This window comes from Physeter macrocephalus, chromosome 1 (assembly GCF_002837175.3).
Source record: "Physeter macrocephalus isolate SW-GA chromosome 1, ASM283717v5, whole genome shotgun sequence".
NCBI lineage: Eukaryota > Metazoa > Chordata > Mammalia > Artiodactyla > Physeteridae > Physeter > Physeter macrocephalus.
Window position 1 is genome coordinate 118,264,998 of NC_041214.2, and position 23,869 is coordinate 118,288,866.

At 36.2% G+C, this 23,869-nt stretch overlaps 1 protein-coding gene across 1 annotated transcript in view; it reads right to left on the reverse strand.

Moving 5' to 3' along the window:
* NSUN3 (NOP2/Sun RNA methyltransferase 3) overlaps positions 1 to 23,869 on the reverse strand; it is a 59,224-nt gene that overhangs the window by 26,717 nt on the left and 8,638 nt on the right. The window contains exons 3-5 of the mRNA XM_007101618.4: positions 21,214 to 21,557; positions 12,242 to 12,396; positions 11,372 to 11,493 (exon numbers count right to left, since the gene is read on the reverse strand). Coding sequence (XP_007101680.2) covers positions 11,372 to 11,493; positions 12,242 to 12,396; positions 21,214 to 21,557 — 621 coding nt within the window. The remainder of the gene's footprint in view (positions 1 to 11,371; positions 11,494 to 12,241; positions 12,397 to 21,213; positions 21,558 to 23,869) is intronic.

Here is a 23,869-nt window from a genome sequence, read left to right on the forward strand (position 1 = left end):
GTCTGTGCGTCCAGAGCCTGTGCTCCGCAACGGGAGAGGCCACAGCAATGAGAGGCCCGCGTACCGCAAAAAAAAAAAAAAAGAAGACATTATAAATCCTACAAATATTAAAAAGATAACAAGGAGATACTGTGCATAACTGTAAGGCAACAAGTTTGTAGACTTCGATGAAAGGGGAAAATTACTAAAAACACAAATAAACAAAATCCCTCCAAACTCATGGAACTAATTCAAGGAGAAAGAGGAAACTTAAGAGTATTGTAACCATTAAAGAAACCATATCAATGGTCAAAATTCATCCCACAAAGAAAACTCCAGGACTACATGGCTTCAACTGCAGTTCTATCAAACATATAAGGAAAAAAAAATAATTGCAATGTTACATAAACTATTCCAGAGTATATAAAGGAGAGCCCACTCCTCAATTCATTTTATGAAGCTAGTATAACCTTGACTCTAAACTCTAATAATATTTCAAGAATGAAAAATGATAGGCCAGTCTTACTTACTAACACAAATGGAAAAATCCTAAGCAAAATATTATCATGCAGATTCTAGAAAAATTACATATATCTATTTCTATATATTATGTAATTATGAAAGTTTAGTTGTAAATCCAAAAGAATCTATAGACAAATTTTTAGACTTAACAAATTTACCAGTATCATGAAATCATGGAAAATGTCTAAACTCTCCAAATTGATAGGCTTAATGTAATTCCAATCAAAATTTCAACAAGTTTTTCAGGAAACCTGACAAGCTGATTCTAAAATATATATGGAATCTGTATGGAAACACAAAAGACCCTGAATAGACAAAGCAATCTTGAGAAAGAAGAATGGAGCTGGAGGAATCAGGCTCCCTGACTTCTCAGACTATACTACAAAGCTACAGTAATCAAAACAGTATGGTACTGGCACAAAACCAGAAATATAGATAAATGGAACAGGACAAAAAGCCCAGAGATAAACCCACGCACCTATGGTGACCTAATCTATCAAAGAAGGCAAGAATATATAATGGAGAAAAGGCAGTCTCTTCAATAAGTCATGCTGGGAAAACTGGACAGCTACATGTAAAAAAATGAAATTAGAACACTCCCTAACACAATACACAAAAATAAACTCAAAATGGATTAAAGACCTAAATGTAAGACCAGACACTATAAAACTCTTAGAGGAAAACATAGGCAGAACACTCTTTGACAGAAATCACAGCAAGATCTTTTTTGATCCACCTCCTAGAGTAATGAAAATAAAAACAAAAATAAACAAATAGGATCAAATTAAACTTAAAAGACTTTGCACGGCAAATGAAACCATAAAACAAAAAGACAACCCTCAGAATGGGAGAAAATATTTGCAGATGAAGCAACCAAAAAGGGATTAATCTCCAAAATATACAAACAGCTCATGCACCTCAATGTCAAAAAAACAAATAACCCAATCAAAAAATGGGCAGAAGACCTAAATAGACATTTCTCCAAAGAAGACATACAGCTGGCCAGAAGCACATGAAAAGATGCTCAACATCACTAATTATTAAAGAAATGCAAATCAAAACTATAATGAGGCATCACCTCACACCAGTCAGAATGGCCATATTATCAAAAAATCTACAAACAATAAATGCTGGAGAGGGTGTGGAGAAAAGGGAACCCTCCTACACTGTTGGTGGGAATGTAAATTGGCACAGACACTATGGAGAACAGTATGGCGGTTCCTTAAAAAACTAAAAATAGAACTACCATATAACCCAGCAATCCCACTCCTGGGCATATACCCAGAGAAAACCGTAATTTGAAAAGATACATGCACCCCAATGTTCATTGCAGCACCATTTACAATAGCCAGTACATGGAAGCAATGTAAATGTCTATCATCAGAGGAATGGATAAAGAAGATGTCATACATATATACAATGGAATATTACTTAGTCATAAAAAAGAATGAAATAATGCCATTTTCAGCAACATGTATGGACCTAGAGGTTGCATACTGAATGAAGTAAGTCAGACACAGAAAGACAAATATATGATATCGCTTATATGTGGAATCTAAAAAAAAAAAGGGTACAAATGAACTTATTTACAAAACAGAAATAGAGCCACGGATGTAGAAAACAAATTTATGGCTACCAGGGGATAAGGTGGGGAGGGATAAATTGGGAGATTGGGATTGACATACACACACTACTAAATATAAAATAGATAACTAACAAGAAACTGCTGTATAGCACAGGGAAGTCTACTCAATACTCTGTAATGGCCTATATGGGAAAAGAATCTAAAAAACAAAATGGATATATGTAAATAAATAAATAAAATATATATAGAAATGCAAAGGGGTCAAAAATAGGCAAGATACTCTTAACAAAACAAAATGAAACAAAAAAACAAGGGAAGATTTGTACCTAATTATTATGATGCTAATATTGGGTTGGCCAAAAAGTTCCTTCGGTTTTCAAGTAAAAATAAAAGACACATTTTCACCAAGAACTTTATTGAACAACATATTCACCGTTTTGTTCCACTACCTTCTGCCATTTTTCAGGCAACTTCATAATTCCATCTTCCCAAACTTTTTATCTTTTTGGGCAAAGAACTGTTCCAGGTGCCTTTTACAGTCTTCCAGGGAATAGAAATTTTTTCCATTAAGAGAATTTTGTAAAGACCTAAATAAATGGAGATCCAAAGGTGCAATGTCTGGTGAATATGGCAGATGAGTCAGAACTTCCCAGTCAAGCTGTAACAGTTTTTGCCTGGTCATCAAAGAAACATGCAGTCTTGCATTATCCTGATGGAAGATTATGCATTTTCTGTTGACTAATTCCAGATGCTTTTCATCAAGTGCTGCTTTCAGTTGGCCTAATTGGGAGCAGCACTTGATGGAATTAATCGTCTGGTTTTCTGGAAGGAGCTCATAATAGAGGACTCCCTTCCAATCCCACCATATACACAACATCACCTTCACTGGATGAAGACCGGCCTTTGGTGTGGTTGGTGGTGGTTCATTTTGCTTGCCCCACAATCTCTTCCATTCCACATCATTGTACAGTATCCATTTTTCATCGCCCGTCATAATTTGTTTTAAAAACGGAATGTTTTCGTTATGTTTCAGTAGTAGAGAATCACATGAGGAAATACAGTCAAGGTTCATTTCGCTTAACTTACATGGAACCCAAACCTCAAAGCGATTAACATAACCAAGCTGGTATAAATGATTTTCAACACTTGATTTGGATATTTTGAGTATGTTGGTTGTCTCCCACATGGTATAACGGTGATTGTTCTCAATTATGTCTCGATTTGATCGCTATCTACTTCACCTGGTCTACCAGACCAAGGAGCATCATCCAACGAGAAATCTCCAGCACGAAACTTCACAAACCACTTTTGACACATTCAATCAGTCACAGCACCTTCTCCACACACTGCACAAATCTTTTTTTTTTGCATTTCAGTTGCGTTTTTACCTTTCTTGAAATAATAAATTATAATATGCTGAAAATGTTGCTTTTTTTCTTCAATATTAAAATGGCTACACAAAAAATTCACCAATTTTTATGTTATTTTTATTTATTTATTTATTTTTGTGTAAGTTATTTTTGAATGCACTGTGATATGACAGCTGTCACAGTACAATCTAACAAAATTGTTTCGAACGAACTTAAAGACAACTAAGCGCTACTAGAGCCTTCTTACAGAAAAAACCGAACGAACTCTTTGCCCAACCCAATACTATGGTATTTAAGTTAATGTAGCACTGGCTCAAGGATCAATAAAGCAATTAAGTAGAATGAAGTCAGACCCATGCTAATGTGGACATTTGATTTATGACAGAGGTCACAGTCAGAGTACTAGAAAAAGGACAGACTTCTTAAATAGGACACAAAGACAGCATTAACATAAAGAAAAATACAGGTATAATAACTTACATAAAAAGTAATAACCTATCTTTGTGAAAAACAAACAAACAATAACCACCAAAAAGAGTAAAAGGGCAAGCCATAATATGGGAGAAGGTATTTGTACTATAATGTCAGAAACTGTGAAGGGGCTGATATTTCATCTTGCTTGCAAGCTTTTTAGTTAGCCCACCGGTTTCATGGATGTTGACAGAAGACATGAGACTCCTGAATCAGAAATGATGGACAGTTAAGTACTCACAACAATAACTGTAGCCAAGTCAAACAAGGTTTGAATTTGCCCTGTTTACCACTGGTGCCTGGTGGTACCCAATAAATACTTACAGAAAGAATAAATGGTTAAAGGAAAACAATCACCATCCTTGCCTCAAGTTTCTATAAAGGAGGAGATTCCTCCTAATCCACCCACAAGGTAGCGGGTAGGCAGTTTGCTGGAGTGAACAATTCAAGAGTCTCTCTACCTATGTACTTGAGTCTCTTCAAACAAGGAGAGAAGAAGTAGCTAATGCAGTCAATGAATGGCATTTATTATTATTATTTTTACTAGTGGATAGAGCCAAAATGGAAAAAACTCACTTTTCATGAGCATCACAACCTCTTGTTCTCTTGGACCTGCCTGAGCTCTGTCACATTGGATCCTATCCCTTCTTTTTTTTTTTTTTTTTTTTTTAAGATTATAGCCAAGAATTTTTATTCTATTTATACGGGATTTTCCCACATTAAGAAATTCTTAATACTTTCCCTTCATCTTTTTAATCATGTTTCCATGCAGAGTCTAAAAGGAGAAGAGCTATTACTTTCTAACAGTTGGCTGGATGAGTTGATTGAGTTCCAAGACTTAGATGTGGGACTGGAATAAGAGCCTTGCACTTGGGACTCAGGTCCAAATCATGTTCCTCAATTTAGTTTCATCAGAGACGGCTGGCTGGGGTTTAGGGATGAGCCTACACAAAGGACTGGACTGTCAAATCAGATTCTCCTGAACCAGAGATCTTACCTACTATCTAGCTTTACTAAAATAATTTCAAGTATATAAGCAATCAACTGGCACAAAAGAAGCAGGAACATCCAATGTGGCTTCCGAAGTGTTGCTTCTAGCTCAGAATAACAGATGATTTCTATAAGCAAAGTTGACAGGTCACCTAATACAAAGGGGAACATTTAGGTTATATCACATCTCTAATATACCTTAGGGAGCTGAGGTATATTGGAAGACATTCTCCATTCTCCAGGAAGACATGTCTCATAAATCTACAGATTCTAGGCTGTGTTTACCACAGGCGATCCTAACCAGGGACACTCTGCTGAAAGTATGCTATGAGTAAGAGTTCTCCTCTTAGCAAAATTCATTAGTCTATTTACCAATAGGGGGTCAGTTGTCAACATGTTTAACTGGGTCACCTGCCTTCTTTCTTTCTGTGGGAGTGTCTCCCTGGAAATCAAAAGAGAAATGGATCACAGGCCAGCTGCTAACTCCTTCCCCAAAGAGTTAACAAGCTCTTGCCTGGATCATTAAAAAAGCTGATGTTTTTTTTGTGTGTGTGTTTTGTTTTTGTTTGTTTGTTTGTTTGTTTTGCGGTATGCGGGCCTCTCACTGTTGTGGCCTCTCCCGTTGTGGAGCACAGGCTCCGGACGCACAGGCTCAGTGGCCATGGCTCACGGGCCTAGCCGCTCCGCGGCATATGGGATCTTCCCGGACCGGGGCACGAACCCATGTCCACTGCATCGGCAGGCGGATTCTCAACCACTGCGCCACCAGGGAAGCCCAAAGCTGATGTTTTAATCCCCATTAGGATATGTTTTTGTAACTATTTCTTGCATTAATGATATTCCATCATTAGAAAGAGCAGTCTTTGATACTCTTAACTACCTGAATAAATGAATGAATGAATAAGTGACTTAATATGATGTAGCCATTTGAAAAGTGTGTTATTTTTTGTTTGTTTGTTTTTTGTTTTTTGCGGTATGCGGGCCTCTCACTGTTGTGGCCTCTCTCATTGCGGAGCACAGGCTCCGGACGCGCAGGCTCAGCGGCCATGGCTCATGGGCCCAGCTGCTCCGTGGCATGTGGGATCTTCCCGGAACGGGGCACGAACCCGTGTCCCCTGCATCGGCAGGCGGACTCTCAACCACTGCGCCACCAGGGAAGACCCTGAAAAGTATGTTTTCAAAGACTATTTAATAATTAAAATGTTCCTAATAAATTAAATGGAAAAATATATCAAATTATTTATCACTATGATTTCCGTTGTTGTAAATACTATATTCAGTCAAAGGAAATCAGTCCAAATAATAATAGCTTCTTTCTATGGATGGCTTATTTTCTTCTTTATATTTCTTTGTATGTTCCAAATGCTTCATGAGACTAGATTACTTTCATGATCAGGAAAAATTATTAGAAAAATATCTTCAGTTTAAATATTTATCTATTGCTTATTTTGTAAAATATATCTTCTTATTCCCACACCCCATCTTTAACCTGAGCAAAGTTAGGTGTACCTCCTTTTGCATCCTCTGCACCCTAACTATTCCTTCTATTACCAAATTCTTACCATATTTTATGATAATTGCCCTGAGGATCTTGAAAATAAGAATCGTTTCATATATATTTTAGTATCTTCAGTGCCTAGCAAAGTTCCTGACACAAAGTAGATATTTAACAAATGTTGATAAAAGCTTACTTTCAACACTGTATTTTACACTGTCAATCTACCCTTGAAACGTCTTTCTATGATTTAAAGTAAAATGGCTATAAACTATAGCTATGGATGTCTTCTCAACCCTTTACAATTTCATTTAATGTGGAATATTTTGATCTATCAACTCTTATAAAAAAGAAACATGTACTTTGCCCAAACAAATTACAGCTTTTTAATCTCAGCACCTCTGACTCCTGCCACCTAACTTAAAGAAAAAAGAAGAAGGAAGAGGAAGAGGAGGAAAAGGTGGAGGAAGAGGGGAAGGTGAAAGAGAATTCGTAGTAGTAGTGATAGTAGTGGTAGTATTAATAGTGTTTAGCTTTTGTTTTCTGGATTCCAAACATATGACTAAGCATATGAGGGATATGCATTTATATATGCAAAGTTAACTGAATTAGTTAAACTTTATAAAGAAAATATATACATTGCCAAAAGAGTGGTGGAAATCTTCCATTCTGATAGAACATTATGTCCAAAGATTACATTTCCAATATGTACATATAAACTTTTTGGTCACTGTGTTGATGAATGATGAAGACCATGCTCTAAAGGCACGAAGTATCCCGTACCTCAGCTCAAGAGCATGACAGAAGAGATGTTGTTGATTTTTTAATGTTTCTTTTAAAACATAACTCTTGTTGTAAGAGTAACACTTTTTAAGGACTCTCATCTGGGTGATTTTTACAAATTTTCAAACCATTATCAAATAATCTAAGCTTCCTTTTTCAATGAGTTCACAAATTGGATTTTACTTGTCAAGTAGTGAGAAAAGAAAACCAGAGGGGGTCAGTATTTTAAATGTGATTGATTTCCTCCAAGGAAATGGGTGACATGATACACTACTGCAATAAGATACTTATATTTTTGTTATAAATCATACTCTTCAGTTCATGCTTTCTCACCTAAAAATGTAAACTTCTCTTGCACAAACTTAGCCACTTTCTAAAAAGACTATGTATATATCATTTTTAGTATATTATCCCATTTAGTTTTTCCTAATATATTTAAATAAAAATGAGGCAAGAGAATCTGATTATGTAGTGTGCACATACATAGTATGTAACAGAAATGACTCGTCTCAGAAATTACTTTGAGAAAAGATAATAAAGGTATACTTTCAAATGGCACTTCATTAATAGAACTGGCTTACACTCAATTATTCCCTATATCCTTGTCCCACTTTCTCATCTTCTGAAGCATGTGAGAGTTGTATATAACCTATATGTTCATGTTGTATAAATTAAATAGAAGATTCTAATTTTTCCATCTCTGTATGGATAAACTGAAGAGTCCCCAATAAGTGTACAATAAACTGATATGGTTTGGGATTTCCTGTCATCGTGGGCCTTCCAATATGCTTTTCATGCCAAAATAAAATCAGATTACTATTTTCACGATTATATATAATTATATACATGCATTAACTTTTTTAAAGAATTTCTAAAAAACTATTACATATCTACATTACTCCTTTTAAAAAGTTTAACATCAGGAACTTCTATGAAAGTATTGATTTTCATTGATGTATCACATTCATAAAAACGTGTAAGATTAACGTTTGGCTGTAGAATATTTGGTAATAGAATATTGGTTTTTCAGAAGCTAAAATTCTGAATACTATGCAGGTTGCCTATTTAATGTAAATATGAATGATTTCTGGTAAAGTGAATGAATAATAACCATGGAAACTATAAAATATCTTTGAGCACCATATCTGTCAGCAGACATGCAGAAACATACAAATTGAGTCTTCGACAAAATAGTACAAACAAAAAGCTTTCCTTATTTGCCACTCAACTATCCTTCTCACTTCTTTTCTCCCTTCTGAGTGCCATCTTCTGTCTATAATATCAAGCTAGGCAATATTTGCTTGCTTGCTTTCTAATTGTTCTTTGCAAATGCAAATAAGGATCTGATATCAATCCTTTATACTTTTAACTAAAACTCATACACATCAATGTATTTATTCTCTTGCATATGCTTGCATTTAAAACCCTCTATTTCTTACTGTGGAATAAAGGACTGCCTTTTATTAAAGGATGACAAGGCAATAACTATATGAGGAAGATTTGGAAGAAAATAAGAGAAACTTCTTTGTATGTGATATAGTAAAAGAGCTATACCTGATGAGAAAATTACTATAGTCTTTTTTGGAGTCAGGGGCAGGAGATAAAAGAGAGATTGTGGGTGGCATTATCACTTTTTCCTTTATCTTTTTAACCCCCAAATTTGTAGACGTTAGGGAATTAGAACCATTATCTGTGACTATAGCTTGTGTATCACGCTCTTTCCCTTTTATCATCATAATCACACAGCCAAGGGGCTCAGAGTTTCAGCTGCCTCAAGTGGCTCCTAAACCTCTCACACAGACCAGGCATCAGAGGCAGGGAATGCAGAGTAGCTGCTCAAGGAAAAGAATGGGAGGGGGCTGGTGTGATGATCTTTCCCAATCACGTATAATTACATGAAAACCTACACCCATTGTGATTGAGATGTCAATTTTGCATCCTGTTAATATGCTACTAAAGTGATGTGATGCTAACACCATTTCTTTTGGAGAATAAGATGATGGGAGAGCCTCACTTGTTAGGGCACAAGACAGTGTGGATGTGAGGTTTACTCAGATGCATGATTTTTGTGATGATGATCAAAATGCTATACGATGTTAAGGGATATGTATTAAATGGGGGAAAAAACTAAACTGAAACTAAAACCATGCTTTGGTTATGTAAATGCAATACTAATCAAAATAAATTATGTGAATTGCTTTTATGCCTAATTACCATGCAGTACAATAATGATTATGTCATTATTTTTGTCAGATTAACTTTGCTATAAATTTAATTACATGTGTAAATTCTAAATATTCAGCCCTTGTAATTTAGTGTTTTTAAACAATTATTTACTGAACCCCCTTCTACATGGCAGACACCAAATTGCATATTGGGGAAAAAAAAATAAGACAATCCCTTCTCCCATGGGGCTTACAGTCTTGTTGAAGAAAGAGACAAGTACTAGGTAGATGTCCAGCAAGAGGAACTGACAAACAATATATTTTTAAATGAAGGTAAGGACATGAGGGGAATACCAATCCCAGTCCTAGGGAGTTAGGTTCGGCTTCAATAAGGAGATCTCAGAGCTGATTCCCAAAGAACCAGTAGAGATAGCCAAGAGAACGGGGAGAATGAGTTAGAAGAACTCTTAAGCATAAGAAACAGGAAATGCACTGGCCTCAGAATAAGGAACCATATTCAAAGAAGATGTGAATATCATACTAAGGAATCTGAAATCTTAACAGTAACGGGGAACCACTGCAGACTTCAAACAGGAGAACGACATGATTGGATTTACATTTCAGATCAGATTTGGCTTTACTGTGGGGAGTGAAGAGAACAAAGTAGGTTTATAAGGAAAAGACTTCGAGAAATATTAAGAACAAAAAGGAGCCAGTTTCAGAAAAATGTTCACACAATAACAGCAGTTTTTGTTTTTTTTTAACGTATTTCTCTCTATATATACAGTTTTCATGAGAGGGAAGAAAAATGATATCCTCAGGAAGCCTGGTTGCTTACAGCTTAAAAAAAAATTAGAGGTCACAATGCTAATAAGCCACCATAAGATTTAGTATCTGTTGGTGTAAGGCATCACAATGGCAAAGCCCAAAGTAACAGGAATAATTAACTAAAGAGCCAGATCGAGAAAGTTTAAGTAAGAAAAAAAGACTTAGAGCTGGATCAATGCGACACCCCAAGAGGTAGAAGGGAAAGGTGGCATAGAATTCTCAAAGTATCTCAGGGTTTCAGTAAATGAAAGGCTGACCTTGGAAAAATACAAACAAATAGTCTAACTGCCAGATGAAAAATGTTTAAGAACCCGCTGGTTGGTGCTACCTGGAATCACCAGAATGAGCTGAGACATAATCTGGTACAAAAACAAGACCATGTATTAGTACTGGTTGTAATACTTTGGTAATGGCATATGTTCACTGTTGTGAGTCAATCAGAAGTTGGAAGTAAAGCATGTTGTCAGCAGTGCATATAAACCGTCACTCATTCTCATTCCACATGTAAGATCATTCCACATGTAAGAAGTAATGAGTGATAAGTTATCACTTAACTATACTTTAAATAGTCCAAAGAATTTTTGTTCCACATTAAACAGTAGGAATTACTTGGGACTAGGGTATAAGTATAAATTTCTTTTGAAATCAGGACAGGATGTACCAAAATGGCTCTGTTCTGAAGAAACCAAGTGTCTCTCGTGGTCATGCCCTTCTGGAAAATTCTTAGAGGAGAGATAAGTGCTAACAACAAACTACAACTTCCTACTTACCCAGAACAATGTGTTCATTACTAATAAAAATGTGTCCTGGTCCAAAGCTACTCTTATGGGGGCTGCTCATATTCTGGTGAAAGAGTATGGTGATGAATCCTATGCTCAGGATGGTCCTGATAAGCAAACAGCTTTAAACCATAGTAAAATCAGTTGTGTCCTTTAAAAGACAATGTACAGCAACACCAGATTTCATTGAGGGGCTGGGGGGATGGAGAGGGCAGAGGTGACACTATAATACAAGAGTGGGAAGGGAAGAGGTTGAGAATTTTCTGGGTGCAGACTTTGGAGGATTCATTATTGACACCTACACAGGAAACCCTCCATTTGGGAGCTGCCCTGTGTCATGTTTTGTCATGCCTAACTAAATTATATTAGAAACCGAAGTAAGCTTTTATATTAATAGCCCTCACCTTAAGAGTTCTATCTGTAGAAGAGGCAAATTCCTCCTTTGGCTTATCCTACAGGCTGCATTCTGAGAATCAGAAGAGAACAACCAACTTCGATCATTTGAACACGGAGCATCAACTAACACCTACAGAAAAAAAAGGACACGTAATGCAAATATGAACTGAAAATATATCCTCAGACACAAAGTATATAGGGAAGCTAAGTAAATCATGACAAAAAGTAGCAAATAAATAAATAAATTTATTTTAAAACCGAAAATACACCTTGGTAAGTTCTTTATGACATTTCTTCACTAATACTTGACAGAAAAATTTCCTGTGCACTTTCAGTGTTTGGGTTTTTTAGTGGGGAGAGGGAATGAGAGGACTAACAGTCTACTAATATCTACCAATATTTCATATTTTGATGACAGAAAAAACTTTTACAAAAGTGATTCATTTTAAACAGATGTTACTATACTTCTGAATTCTCAGCATTTATTTTTAAGAACTAATAATTCAACTTCAGTTTACTGAAATGCTTTCTTTTCCTTCAACTGTCATACTCTGATATGAAATGTTACCGAATTAAAGCAATACTGTGCACATGTTTGAGTACTGACCCAAATAATATCTTATCTCTTCCTGAGTATCTTTGAGGTACCTGGAAATAAAAAGCATTCCCTAATCCCCAATCTCAATGTTTCCGCTTCCTTTGAACATGCTGACCATCAAATGAAAACTGCTTCCATGTTCACTTTATCAAAATTTCCCAGGGTAATGAGAAATGGTATGAGGCTATGTCTGGAAGCAGATGGAAAACAACAACAACAAAGCAACATAACAGTGGTATCACTGGGAGTCTATCAGTCTGTCACAATGTAATAAAAGTACCTTGTCAAACGTGTCACGCTGGGCGTCTCCCATTTCTCTGCCGTCCAATTCAGACACTTTAATTACATTTACCAAAGGCTGTGGGATGAAAGATTCTAACGTCTGCCTCAGCCACCTCAATCTCAGACTATCGTATTCATTACAATGAAGATAACCTAAATGTAAAGGATTAAAAAGTTTTAAAACGAACACAAAGGAATTGTTAAATTTCCACTTTTGATCAAATAAATTTCAGAAACAAATTGGTTCACCATAATTATGCAGAAATAGGGCTCAGAGGTAAACATTATGATTCTCTTATGTTTAAAAACAGAAATACACTCACAAACACCTCATAAAACATTTACCAGAGTCATGCCTACAGAGCCTCTCAGAAGCTCTCACCATTTACTCATTCAAATTTCATTCTGAAGATGAAAATCTTTAGAGAATTATGGATTCCTAAAGATATGCTATACAACCAATACCTCAGACACAGTCCTCTCCTAAAGCTCTTAAGAGTAAATGATATATTCGTAAGAGTAAATGATATATAAAGTTCCTTCTAGGACAGAACACTTTCATTTTAAATAAACGAAATGTGGTATGTGGAAAAAAGCATGTAAAGTGTAATTGGCTTTATGATAAGAAAGACATGGGTTCAAATTATGAGCTGTGAGACTTTGGGGAACTTACTTAGCTCTCCTCAAGAGTCTCAGTTTCCTTATTTGGAAAATGGGGACTGTCCCTAGTGAAGGGGTTCAGAACACACCACTTCAAAATATGCTGCTCTGACATATTGATTATTTTGAGTTAAAGGCACTTGAATAACAGCTGATGCACGAAGGGCATTCTGACCTTTCTTTTTCTTCCTGAAAGCAGGAGGTGTACTCCCATGTGAAAGATACTCTCCCTATACCAGGAGGAAAGAAACATTCTTATCACCAGAAACACGGCGTCAAGGCCAAGAGAAAAAAATCTGTATGCTTGACTCCTGTTACTCTGTCTTATGTTGGTCACAGCCAGAAGCCCTAAGAGGACACAGGAGAAATTTTACCACCTCTACCTTACAAAATGATTAAGATTAAATGCTACACCCTAAACTTATACAGTACAGTATGTCAATTACATCTCAATGAAACTGGAATAAAAAAGTAATTGTGATATTTTAGTAACGTAACTAGCATAGGACTGCAAAAGTAGTAACAACAGTTTATAATAATTACTAACAATTCTTGAGTCCCTATTAAAGGCTAAGCACTGTTCTAAGACTTTACATGTAGTAACACATTTAATACTCACAAACCTATGAGATAATTTTATTATGTTTTCTGTTTTACTGATAAGGAAACTGAGGCCAAGAGAGGTTAAGTAATTTGCCCAGGTTCACAGAGCAGGAAACCAAGACACTTGGTTCCAGAGCCCTACTTACTTTTAAGCACCATGCCATGCTGCTTCTCAGTAATAGAAGGCATTTAGCAAATGGTTCTCTCCCTAATAAAATAGTTGCTTTGTTCTTCCTTTATTTAAATATATATTTATAAATATTTATATATATTTATTATGTAGTGACATAAATTTCATATAATATATATTTAAAGACAAGCATATTTTTAAATGCATAAAAATATAAAAAACTTTAAAAATTACCTAAAACCCATTATCTTCAGATAAGCACCATCTAACATTTTGATAATCATACCATATTTCTTTATGCCTATATGCACATATAAAACTTATATAAATGGAATTATATATTTTTGTAGTGTGATTTTTCACCTTACTCTTCATCTACCCCCTCCACCAACTGCCCAACTACCCCATATACATATGCTTATATAATTGTCTACATACCCAGGATTATATTTTACACACTTCTCTGTCCCATTACTCTCCATATATGCCAATATTTCAAAGGCAATACCACCAAGTCAATCAGTAGATATATAAATCATTTTTAAAGGCTGATAAATAGTACACAGAAAAACATGTGTCCTCCTTTATTCAACCATTGCTAATTGTTGGGCATTCACACTATTGTCACTAATAATAACATTCAATAAGCATCTTTATAGAAGTGTAATTTCATAATATGCTTTTATTATTAACGGGATATTACCAGAGCAATAGATAGGTTTGGGTAGGGGACTTTTTAGTTTTAGTCCCACCACCAAACTCTCACAGAAGTAAGTTTTATTATTAGTCTGATATGGCTTGTTATGCTGTAGTATAATCCTTGCTGTCTAACACAATTCTTTTCATTTGTCTAGTCATCATTTGGTTTTGCTTTTCTGTCAACTGCCTATTCTTATCGTTTGACCTTTTTTTTTTCATTGCACTATTTATATTTTTCTTACTAACAGGTAAGATGTATTTTCATATTTTGAATATTAACCCTTTATCTGCCATCTGATTTGCAAATGTTTCCTAAATTGTCTTCTGAATTTATTTGTAGTATCTTTTTAAGTATATAAGTTTCACAATTTTTTTAAATAGTCAATCATATCACTTTTATAATTTCTAGGTTTTTTTTAATCTTATTTAAGGTGGTATTTTCAACCATTAGATTTTCAGGTCTAATTCAACTAAACATTCACACAGGCCACATTTGGCATCATCCTACACAGGACAGAAACTACGTCTTTTGCCAAGAGGGCAGGTGAGACACTGCTTTTTTTTGGAAGGCCTTGTGGTGGTCCACACAGGTGGTAATTCAGGTGCAAGAAGATGAGCCTCATGCTGGGCAGGTGCAGGAGCTGTCCTGGTTTAAAAGCCCCATGTCCCACAGGAGCCTATACCTCTTCTAACAACTCCACAGGCACAGCTTCCAGGGTCCCCACAAGGGACATGCCCATTTACAAGTGTCACTGCACTCAGGCCCAGTCAGGGTCATTTTTATCAAAAGCCTAGAAACAAAGTGACAATTTCTGTCAGGTTACCAGGGAAACAAATCAAGAGAACTAACCGAAGGTGAAATTCTAATGCAGAGTAGGAAAACTTTCTGTAAACTCTTTGCTCAAAAATATCTGTGTATACCTGTGTGTGTGTATGTGTGTGTGTGTGTGTGTGTGTGTGTAGAGACACACACACACACACACACACATATTGTTGTTTTTCTGGTTGTCACCCCACTGTTAAAAACTTGTAATGGCTTCCCATCATCCACTAAATAAAGTTCAAATACCTAGCTTTAATTAAATGTCTGTAATAGTGAGACCTCAAGAGAATTGTTCAATTTTAACCACTACCTCAATTATTTCACCAAAATATTCTGTGCTCCACCAAACTTGACTGACTCGTGTATTTCTCAAACATACTATGTACCTCTCCTATAGTACTTAACATATTTTATGTCATAGCAGAGTCCATGTGCATTGCTTACCTTTGCCACTACCAGGGCTCCAAATTTCTATATGGAAGGAGCTCAAGAGATGGCATCAATTTTGTTAGTGGGGAAAGGAGTAGAAAATCACCTTAAAGCTGCATCTGTACAGGTAGTACATTCTTTTTTATTTAGTTTACACTTTTTTTGCGGGGTGGTTTTTTGGAGGATTCACTAATGCAGCTTATGATTAGGTGTCTGAAAGCTCTGTCTTAGCCTGACATGGCTAGAAAACAGTCTAAGACAAAAGTTTACATTATAGAAGGGGTACAGTCCCAGGGACACAAGAGTTAGAGAAAAAAGGAAGTAAATCATGCAAGGAGGGAGCACAGATATAAGAGGGTTTGTAATAAAGCTAGCTACAGCTTCGCTCAGTCTCTCAGGATATGTCCATAGTCTGAAATTACTGACCCTTGTCAGAAACTGGCGTTTAGCGAAGTAGAGATGAAGAACAATCTACTGGCTTCTTCCTGTATCCAGCCTCTCACTGGTTAAAGTCCATTCCAAGAGTTGATAACTCCCACACACTTCAGGTTTGTGTTATCTGGCCCCTCCGGGCAAGTACTAAGGAAGCCAGAGAGTCCCTAGCCCAGGTGCAGCAAGCACTCAGGTGTGGTGACCTCTACTTGTCAGTTGGCACCCATCCAAAGGCATCCCCAATCTGTGGCAGTAGTAGCAACAGCAGCAGAAAACTGCAGGATGACCTGAGCCTTTGCTAGGGTTCCTCCAGTGTGGAAACAATTCAAGCAGCTCAAGCCTTAAGGTGAAGGGTAGTAGGAAAGGTGAAGCCAAACATATCTGTGACGGTGTGTAAACCAGGGCCATGACAACCCCCAAAGTCATACCTTGTCTCCACCCTGTCTAACAATACTAAGGAGCCTCAAAGGAAAGAATCACATCTTAATTTCATTCCATTTCTCTCTTTTTCTGATTTAGATATTTTACATTCTACTTCTATTCTTTCAGTGGTAACCCTAAAGATTTTAACATGCATATGTAGAAGAAAAATCTAAATTAAGGCAATCGCCACCATTTTTCCTAAAAGATATAAGAATCTTATAACACTTCCTCCTAAATAAGATGCTACTGACACTGTGTATTTGGGATTTATTGGGGCTTACATTTTTTAAGTGCATAAAATGTTATTATCACTGTCTTCCATAGTCAACGACTGTTAGATTTTCCCCAAATATTTCCCACCTTCTTTGTTCTTCATTTCTTTTTGTATCTTCTATCTTCCATCTAGTATGACTTTCCCTCTTCCTCCAGAATTGTTGGTGACAACCTTATACTCTTGCTCTCTCTTTGTCTAACAAAATGTCCATTTCACTTTTGCTCTTCAAGGATATTTTGGTGAACATATTTCTGAACTGACAGTCATCTTTTCTTAGCACATTGAAAACATCATTCCTCTGAAGGCTGGCTTTCATTATTATGCTCAGAGGTCAATCCTCGGTCTGTTGTCCTTTGAAGGTAAAAAGTTTGTCCTCTCTGGCTGCTATTAAGATGGTTTTTTATTTCCAACGTTCTGCAACTTCACTGTAATGGTCTATACTGGCTTAGCTGTGGTTACAAAATTTCGGAGGGTATGTCCACTCCTCCCCCACCACCAAAGTTGAAGACAGGCTTTCCTTTCAGTCCCTTGGAAAGGATAATTTCTCCCTAGTTTACCTTATTGGAGGGAATAGCATTTTGAGTTTCAACTTTACGTAAGTTAGTCTCCTAGTAGATGCTCTATTTGAGCAGGATCTGGCTTCTTTTTTCTTCCCACATGTTCATGAAGCACCAGAAATCAACGTGCAAGTTTTCGGAGGAAGCAAATGCTCTCAAGTGAAAAGCCAGCTTCAATGCTCAATTTACCTCCTAGGTTCCCAATCTCTCTCCCTTTTTTTTTTTTTTTTCTGTGGTACGCGGGCCTCTCGCTGTTGTGGCCTCTCCCGTTGCGGAGCACAGGCTCCGGACGCGCAGGCTCAGTGGCCATGGCTCACGGGCCCAGTCGCTCTGCGGCATGTGGGATCTTCCCGGACCGGGGCACAAACCCGTGTCCCCTGCATCGGCAGGTGGACTCTCAACCACTGCGCCACCAGGGAAGTCCCCAATCTCTTAATTTTGGGCCACTGAGTATTTGCAGATCATTGACTCATTTAAAAAGATTTTGTTCTTCTTTAATATTATATCCCATATTTTTAAGTTATTTTCAGCAGGAGAGTTGGCTAAAATACATAGTTTGTCATACCACAGGAAACAGAAGTCTTAGTTATCTCTATATCCTTCAGAGCTCTACACCTACCATCCAATGCCTCGCACAATGTATGTGCTCACTAAATGTGGCTGACTTGATGTGAAACATGACATTATAATAAAGAATATTCAAATTGCTAAACCTGAAAATCAGGGAAGCTTTTCATTAAATTGTAGCTTTAGTCAAGATTCTCAATTCAGCATTTTAAAATAACTCTCAGATGAAATATAACTTTATACTATATTATTGTTTGGTCTAGACATAGATTTTATTTGAAATAGGCTTAGATTGGTTACTTTTTAAAATATATAATGTAAGGCATCACAATCCAAGATTCATATATATACTAAGACTCACTACATTGAGACAGAATTTCATGCTTAAATTGTCAAAAATAAACCAAATCTTCTTTTTTTCAGCTAAGTAGAAAAGGGGGTGAATTTTAAAAATTCTTGAAGAAGTCATTGTGGTTTTTCAGGAATAGCATTTTGGAGTCTTGGCTTTATGTTTTATTTTTTTACTACATGTTCCAAAATGGTCATCGCTAGTATTTTTTCAAAAAGAAGGTGCACCTAATGCAGGGAGTTCTAGGAGATAAGGGAGCAGGAAGGAGGGCAAAAGCAATTTCAGTAAAGAAAGGAGTCTTTCTAATCTTCTCTACCACCAAATGCCAACTAGATGTAAAAAGAGTATTACTGACAGCAAAGAGAATTTCATGTCAGCCCTCAGCAAGAAAGTTGATGAAGCCACTCCATCAAGCTGGGTCATTCGTAATATGTTAATGCTTTCCTACTTAGAATCAGAATTGTTTTCTCTTTTTCTATCAACACCAGGACATTATGAAGGCTATGCTGACAAAAGCAGAACAACAAAAAACAGTGGACAATCCCTCACTGTGCTAACAGGTGGGGGCAGCTGGATCAGAAGAGAAGTAGACTAATTTTTTTAATCATCCTAAAATACGAGCTTTTTAATCATTCAAAGCTGTGAGCCTCCTGGCCCAGAATAAAGAAAGGCCAGTATTGATGTAAAGAAATTCAGTGGATAAATGCACACTTAATGCAGCCATCATTTTAAGCTTTGCTTATAAAAGCTTTTTTTAGATGGCTTCTGCATTCCAAATGCAAGCACTGTAGCTAACCTAATTTGGGCTTTGAGCATCAGCATGAAGACATCTGTACTTCTTAGTAAACCATTATCATTAGCCCTTCTTAGATGAAAAGCTACTTTACTTGGAACACTGCCTGTAATTCATTGCCCTTGATGTAAGAACAGGACGATTCTTCTGCACTTCAAACTCCTAGAATATATCTGTTTGCTTTTGGATTCCTAATCTGGAATTTCCTTACCATAAACATGTAAAACATTTATAGCCTACTAATGAGGATAATCTAGGATTAAAATGTCTTCTTTTCAAAATGATACCCAAATTTGGCACCTCTCTTCCATCTTTCACAATACTAAAAATTCTATATTCAAAATTGATGCAACAAACAAAATAAGAGTACTGTCAAAGAACACACAGTGAAAGTAGTGACAAATACTCCTTATAACACGAGTCCATAAAATTTCACTTTCAGCTCAAATTATAAAAATAATAAAATAACCTAACAAAATAATCTCTTTCGTTGTGATTTCTTACAAAACAACACAGCAAGCTTCAATAATAGAGTTTTAACCACAATTTGAAAACACACAGTATGGTTTCACCTAAATATACAGTTAACTGATATATCTGTACCAATGCCTGGTACAACTGGATTCACAGTTCTCATAAAAATGTTTGTAATCTATTTCAATAGGAATGCTATCAAAGGAAGATACAAAGTAGCAGTCCTTAAACTAGCATATGCATGCCCTGGGGATACATAACAACTTTTTAAGGGATAAGCAGGCTTAGATAGTTTCAAAAGAATTAATTTTCAGATCATCAACTTCTTAAAAAAGGAGAACACCTCTGGTCAGGGCTTCTCCTAGGATAACGGCCCTTCACCAACTTTACAAATGAGGAGCAAGCTTCCCACCCATCCAGTATCTTATTACAAGTTGTTCCAGGGCATAGAAACCTCCATAGCCCTCCAAACAAAGGCAGTTCAACACACTGGTGCTTTGGCTGAGAAAGTGAATGGGTCTCCTAATTAGGCAACACAGCCCTTTTAAATTGAGATGGTTTCTAATCCTTTGCCTTCTTCAAAATCGAAAACAGACCTAAAGAGTGTTCACATAGTAAATGATTAAAATAATGCTTGGTGAAAGAGATCTATGTGATTTAGGGTTATAATTCAGGAGTTAAAAGAACTAGTGAGATTACTATAACACAATTCCCACCATCTTTCTAGCTATGTGAACAGCATTTGCACGTATAAAAACAAAACCATCAAACAAACAAAAACCAGACAGAATTGATGCTGAGCCCTGTCTTATCTAACCATAAGTAATTTTCATTCAGGGAAACCTAAAGTAATAGCTTAAACGTCCCATCATCTCATTAAAAAAATATAATGAATGCATTATTTTAACAAATATATATATAAAAATGTATATTACATACATTTCATCATTTTTGTACCACTAATAATAGTAATGATAAGTCATTTCAGAAGAACTTTTAAAATCTTTAGAATTGCACTGTCCAATACTACATCCACTTGCCACATGAGGCTAGGAGCACTTGAAACGTGGCTAGTCCAAACTGAAATGTGCTATAAGTGTAAAATGCATACCAATTTCGAAGACTTTGTAAGTAAATGAGAATGCAAAATATCTCATTAATAATTTTTATTTTGATAACATGTTCAAATAATATTGTGGACTTACTGGGTTACAATGTATTATTTAAATTAATTTCACTTGTTTCTATTTTTAATGAGATTGCTCAAAAATGTTCAATTATATATGTATTTCATGTTATATTTCTATTGGACAGAACTCTTAGAACCTTATGGTCCAATGATACAAAAATTGATTTTAAATGTATGTTTTTAAATGTATATTGTTTTAAATGTATATGTTTTTGTTGCACAGAAGTATGACAAGGATATCAATACAAGACTCTCAAATGTAAAAGGAACAATAAGATTTTAAAAATCTTTGTCATTAGCTTATTAGCTAATGACATTATATGATAGATTTGTGTTCACAAAATTTTGTAGTTTTGTTCCCAATTACCGGCCAATTAAGTAGCTGGAAAAAAAATGTTATTTACACTATTTCCTCAGCTAATATTTCCATTCTTTTCCACACTATCCTGGATTTTAGGCTTTCAAAGTCTGCAAACTCAGTCTTACATTTCTCCCCGCATACTTTAAAAGTATTTTGTAACATGTAGATATTTAAAAGTTGTCAGTTATGAAAAGAAAAGTACATTACCTGGATAAGCACACTGTAGCAGAGCTATTGATTTGCCTCCAGGGCCAGCACACAGATCCAGAACCTTTTCCCCATCCCTCAATTCCAGAGCCAGTACTGGGAGAAGAGAGGCAGCATTCAGGAGATAGTATTTTTTTAGGTTTCCAATTTGGTGTCTTTCTGAAGGCATTCTGTGTGGAGTTCTGCTAAGGTAACATTTCATTGATTTAGGATAGTAGGGTAAAGATCCTTGAAAGAGTGAGTGATAGCCCTTCAAATGTAAATCCTTTTCCAGTTCAAAAGGATAATTGAATCGGTTAAGAAGCACAGCATATTGCCAACATGATGGAGATGTTAGTATATCCCTAGAGAGAAAAAGAAAAACAGAGGGATATTAATATTATACACAGCAATACAATCTTATATTACTAAGTGAGGGAATGTGGTCCTAGTTTTACACTTTACTTACCTGTGATTTTCAGAGCCAGGAGTAGTATAACAGACTTTTTCCTTTGCCTTAGGCTCCCATATTGCTCAACCCAGTACTGTTATGTTCCTGTCTATATTTAAAACTTTGATATTTTGTTCCTCATGGGTTTTTTCTTTTGTATCAGTTTTGGTCATTAAAATAGTATTTACCTTGGTTACCAAGTTTTAGGGGCTCTGCACCAGAGGAACGCCTCACTTGCCTCAGTCTAGTCCCTCCCTGCAGATTATCTTGCCAAAAAAACATGGCCTGACTTTAACATACCTCAAAATCCATCAGAATAGATTTTGGTCTATCACTCTTTGCGCAAGGAAGCGTTTTTCTTAGAGACAAAACTTAAAACCTGAGTCTATTAATATTGAAGGGAAAAGTACTATCATTAAAGGGTGTTTAAAGGAATGAGTGTTCAAGTTTTCCTCTGATGAAGATAAAAGTATGGAAAGCTAACTACAGTGAACACTACAGTAAGAGTTAATGAGGCAATCAGTGGCTCAGATGATACAAAAACAAGGATGGTTTAAAAATCACTCATGGATCGATGGTGCAGGCTTTCCCTGCCCCCACCTCTCCAACAGATTTACCTTCCTAATTTTTTACTTGGTCCAACAGTTAGATCTGTTGACAATCACAAGCTCACATCAACTGACAAATGATACAGCAGGAAATATTTACTTACAAGCTGACCTTTCTAGCTGAGTTATTTGGGAACCTCATTAACCATGGTCAATTAAGTAAATTCCAGCTGCTACTCACCCTGGTGTGGCCTATGTGAGGAATGGCTGGATTGAAATGTAACACCTGCGACTCTGGACGTGTGCCATGTGAATTTCAGTTGAGGCTAACAAGTGAAATTACTTCCTCTTTTCACTGCCTCTTACTATGATGGTGCATCACAGAAGCCCAGCGTTTCAGCTACACCAGAGGATGACAATCTCTTTAAAAACATGCTTCACAAACTCTAGCGTGCATCAAGTGCCTGTAAGAGACTGCTGGGCCCCACCAGGGGCTTTCTGTAAGTCTGAGGTAGAGCCTGAGAATTTGCATTTCTAGCAAGTTCTCGGGTGATACTGATGCGCTGATCCCCAGGACCACACTTTGGGAACCAATGCATTACACTGGACCCTAAAAGGAAACCTATGAATGCCACGGTTGTAAACCTTATGTCAGTCCATCCTAATCTTACCCTCCAAACTGGATGAATATCTATCCAGAGTTTTGAATCATGTAGTAACAGGGAAATAATGCTCAGAAACATAATTTTATTAATACAGACTAAAGTGGCTTGGCTTTAAATCATGTGTCCATCCCTTAGCTAACAAAGGGCTAGACACTTTCAATTGGCTTTATACACTTTCAATTGGTTAATATCTGGCAGGACAAATCTCCATCCTTTTTTCTTTTTTTCTTCACAATTTCCAAAGCTACCTTAGAATGTTTATTGTTTCAGATGAACATGAGAATCAATTGGTCAATTAAAAATATTTTATAAAATATTTGTATAGACAAATAGATAACTTTGACTAGGATTATATTAAATGCACTAAATTTGGGGAGAATTAACATTTTATTGTATTCACTCTTTCCAACTTTCACCACAATATGTTTCTCCATTTATTCACATTTTCTTTCAGATCCCTTAGTAAAGATTATTAATCTCGCATATTTCACTTAACCTTACTGTATAAAAGGACTGTTAGTTTAGGAACACTACTGATTCTTGTACATTGTCCAATATGTTAAATCTCGAAGGATGAGAAGGAATTAGCCACAGGATGAAATGAAAATACAAATTCCAGGGCAAAGGCCATAGCGGCCATAGCACGTGTACAGGCACAAAGGTATGACGGACAGTGCCTTTGGGGAATTAAAAGTAGTCTAATGTGGCAGAAGATTATATGGGTCAAGAATAAGATGATAAAGTTTTAAAATATTACCTTATAAATTTAAAATTCTTATAAATGAGAAGTCACTGAAAGACTCCAGGGGGGAGAGCCTCATCAGATTTAAAAACATGGACTTATGGCAGAGTGAGGCAGGAATCTTCAGAAATTATTCTCTCTCATTCTTCAACAACTAGATAAAATAAGCCCTTGCTGAGAACAAATAAATTTTCTGATCCCTCTTCACCTACCCCCAGGCTACGGACCTACCTGAATTCTTCCATGAGCAAGTTTTCTTTAGCCTTTAACA